The 4,127-nt window shown below is 40.0% G+C and overlaps 1 protein-coding gene across 4 annotated transcripts in view; it reads left to right on the top strand.

The window, feature by feature from the left end:
- The window catches only part of tpst1 (tyrosylprotein sulfotransferase 1), a 46,790-nt gene that overhangs the window by 23,979 nt on the left and 18,684 nt on the right, over positions 1 to 4,127 (top strand). For all 4 annotated transcript variants that reach the window (XM_032509665.1, XM_032509664.1, XM_032509669.1 and 1 more), the window contains exon 3: positions 3,689 to 3,887. In XM_032509665.1, the coding sequence (XP_032365556.1) occupies positions 3,689 to 3,887 (199 nt within the window). The remainder of the gene's footprint in view (positions 1 to 3,688; positions 3,888 to 4,127) is intronic.

Here is a 4,127-nt window from a genome sequence, read left to right on the forward strand (position 1 = left end):
AACGAGGACAGAGTAACGGGAGGAAAACTCAACAGATAGCAGTCGGTTATACATCGGTCTCAAGATTTACCAGTTTACCAGTACACGCAACATTTTGTTCCAGCTGAGAGCAGTGCTAGTCGGTGCTAGTAGCGTCTGTTAGCTAGTAGCGTCTGTTGGCTGTTAGCTAGTAGCGTCTGTTAGCTGTTAGCTAGTAGCGTCTGTTAGCTCCTCTAGGACGCACCGGTGCTAATGTCCTCGAATCCGCTACAATGCCGTTTATATGGATATGGTTTAATTTTGCGTTACATGACCCATTTCGTCTGTAAAGCCATGTCTGTTGAATCTCTCATCTTCTCTCTCTCTCTTCTACTCTCCGAGCAGCCCGGCCACACAGCGGCCGCCGGTCCACACTTCTGACATTTGTCCACAGTTTTAGTTTTTTATTAACACAGCTGTATATTGTTAAGTATGAGGGGCAAACCTGTATTTGTACCAGTGTTTCCATGGTAACTCTGCTATCGCAGCCGCCACGGCAAAGAACACAGAAGAAGTTACTGAATGCAACTAACTTCAGTTGGTAGAGTAACAGCGTTTGAGACGGAGCTGCTGGACCTGGGCGAAAGATGTGACCCATGGCCAGAATATCATAGATAATAAAAATGCAGCGCAGTGACAATACAGACGTTTCATACACACGCCGTGTGTTTCCGCCGTTCGACCCGTGCTGGACCCGTTCATAATGATCAGCCGTCTCTGTGTGAGTAGCGTCCATCACACTCCCTCTCGCAGTTATAAATAGCCTACGTGACGATGAAATTTGTTTTGGTTAAAATCAACAAATAATCGTGAGAATAATCGCGATCAAAATTTTGATCAAAATAATCGTGATTATCATTTTGGCCATAATCGTGCAGCCCTAATGAGAGTCTTATTTTACTGGTATTGGCACTGACTACTGAATTTTTGGTATCGTTACACCCCAAAAATAAACAAACACAGACAAGTGTGCAGCAAGACACATGTCATTAGCAGGTTCACAAATTAAAACCACTAAAAACAATGCTTACTTTTTTCTGTGCACATCATCCCTGGGGAAAATAATTATTTTGTCCTGATAAGGTCCTTTCTCTGTAAAAATGTTTTAGTTCTTGCGTTATTGTTCTTGGCCAATTGCTGGGATCTTTCATATCCTCCTCACCTTGTCCGTGGACAGGTAGCGATGCTATGTGTTCAGCTGCCTCAAAGTCACTGTTACCTTGGGTGACGCTTGTGGCTACACCTATCTTTGGTGCTCTGGATGGGCCAGCATCCTCCTCTTTACTCCCACCAGGATCAACATATTTCAATAAAGAATTCTTTTGTTTTTGGAGTGCTTTCTCCTTTGCTATTTTTATTTTATTTTGTGCTCACAACCTGACAGTTTCTGTTGTTGTGCACATGGTTGTACAGTGCAGCCTACTATACGGTTGATGTTCTGACCTCTAAACTTGTGAGAACTGGGGATCGGGGAGCTGATTGGGGATTTTGATGACAGATACACATTCCTCACCAATGGACTATGAGAGGCAACAAAATGAGCGCAAAACAAAACAGTTGGAATTTTTGCGTGTGTGTGTTCCTCTGTTCTTTGTCAAGAACATTGCCTGCATCTAACATGATAGTGAAGTTCACTAAACTCAGTCTTTGTCTTTATCAGTTTATGTTCCACGTCAACACTTAGCAGCCTCCTGGGTCTCGATGGAGTTACCTAAAGTGATTCCCTACCCATTTATTGCAGAGTGGATATTTGGATCGCGGCCCGTCTCTCAGAAACCATCTCCACCATCCTCCTGAGATGACAAAACCAGCTCACTCTATTAATCATGCAGGAGTCTATACCCGTACAGTGTAAAGATTCAATTGCAAAGTAAATGGATTAGAGGAAAGTGAATTGCCATATTGAGGTATAGAGTCAGACAGGAAACATAGGGATGGAGCTGGACTGCAGACGGTAAACAGACCTGTGGGGAGACAGAGCAACCTTAAACATTTAGCAACCGATAGGGAATCAAAAGAAGTGGCCATTATTTCAGCAAGAAAAAAAAAAGAAGAAAATTCTTCAGGCAATTTTAGAATTTTATAAAGCCATAAAGAAAAAATAGGATTACCTTTTCAGCAATGCTTTACCTCAGGTGTTTCAACTATAGTCATGAAAAAAAACATGAAACATTTTAATTATTTTCTGTATATTATATGATGGAGAGAGATTACTTTTGTCTATACATTGTTTTTTTAGGAAGATCCGTTACACAGTATACCTTTTAAGGGTCTAAGTGTCTTTATTTTGGTTATACAGTTTATAATAAACTTAGCGCTGAGGTTGAACCAAAATTTGGGAAAAAACACACACCCTAACCAAAATGTATGCCATATGCAATAAAACAGCCATAATGATCCATAAAATGCCATAATAATGCACAAGGGTTAAACAGTGTGGCCATCTACATCATCATACATCTGATATGAAATCCCTCCTTCTGGTTGGTAAAGGTAAACTTTGCTCATTCCAGAATACAAAAGACCCAGTCCAGCAGCTCCAACCCCCTTGCTTGTTGAATATTTAATTTTAGACAATGAATAATTTATCTTGCTACCGCATAATGGTGGATTCCTTTTGGGAAAAAAAAAAAAACCCTCCATTACCCATGACTGAAAGAGGGAAAAGACAAGTGGACTATTATTTATCTTCACTCTATAAACAACATACATTGCATTTCACTACCAAGAAGCCTGAATTTCTCTAAAACCTATGAAATAGGGTTACTTTTTTAAAATGCTAATGCTAATGTTTTGCCACTGGGAAGTCCCCCAGATGTCGTCTGTGGCAAGTTACTTTGACTCTGTAGCTTTTTCTTGAAAACATAATGACATTGCAATAAAATGTATCCCCTTTGACACAGTCGGGGAGATGATGTCTTGAGTTTAAGACAGGCTGAGCAGAGGACTGAACTGATAGATTGAAGGGTAGTCAATCCTGCATATTTATCAGGGACCTGCTGATAGACGAAGGCCAGGAAACGATCTTTAATATTGTCTTATGATCAAATTACAGCCAATTAGATGGCAGTGAACAGAACTAAGATGGACTGGTCTTCTGTAGACTGGGTTATTTGAGGACAAACTGAGCTAACAATGCTAATGGGTATTAAGTAATGCTGATTACAGTAAATTTGAAAACGTGGTGGGTCTGCAACACTTGACAAGAACTTTAAAAGTGAATTAATGAATTGCTGTTGAGTTTACTCATTGAAGATAAGAATATTTGTCCTGAGGGAAATTCTTAAATACCAGTTAATACAAATTAGGAAAGAGTGCAAATATAAATGATAAAATAATAATAATAAGGTACAGATCCAAAATATACATAAATGTAAATAGGTTAACAGTTAGGATCATGAATATAAAATAATAATATGGAACAGTCTTGGTAAGTTGCATAAAGATATATATGAGAAGTGGCATATAGTTATGTGTGTCCCATACCAAATCTATCCGGATACAGTAACAAGTACATTATTTAACAGATGTACACAGATGTAATCACTTGGCCCTGGGACCTTTGGCATTGCAGACATACGCTTTCAACAACCAACAAAAACTTGGTCTGATCAAGCGATATGCTACATCAGATCAGAGCTGAAATCTACATTTTTCTGTGTCTTGCCAGGGTGGAGAGGTCCACAGACCAGGTCATCAAGCCCGTCAATGTAGAGGCATTGTCCAAGTGGGTGGGGAAGATCCCAGCTGATGTTGTTAGGGACATGGCTGTCATCGCCCCCATGCTGTCCAGACTGGGCTACGACCCCCATGCCAACCCTCCCAACTACGGCCGGCCTGACCCCAAAGTCCTGGACAACACCATACGGGTGAGTGTTTTGCCATGTGTGTGTTTTTAGCTCATTCGCTAAAAAAGTGATATATGCTTTAAAGTAATGCTGTCAGACGATTAAAATAATTAATAATTAATCACATTAATGTCATAGTTTTATTGCTCTTATCAACATGGAAAAGTGGATCGGCTCAATTTGTGCTAATGTTTTTTTTGTTGAAAACAACATTGGTATATAGCCTACTGTAGCTCGCCATCCACTCAAAACGTAACGTTA

Source organism: Etheostoma spectabile, chromosome 3 (genome assembly GCF_008692095.1).
Source record: "Etheostoma spectabile isolate EspeVRDwgs_2016 chromosome 3, UIUC_Espe_1.0, whole genome shotgun sequence".
NCBI lineage: Eukaryota > Metazoa > Chordata > Actinopteri > Perciformes > Percidae > Etheostoma > Etheostoma spectabile.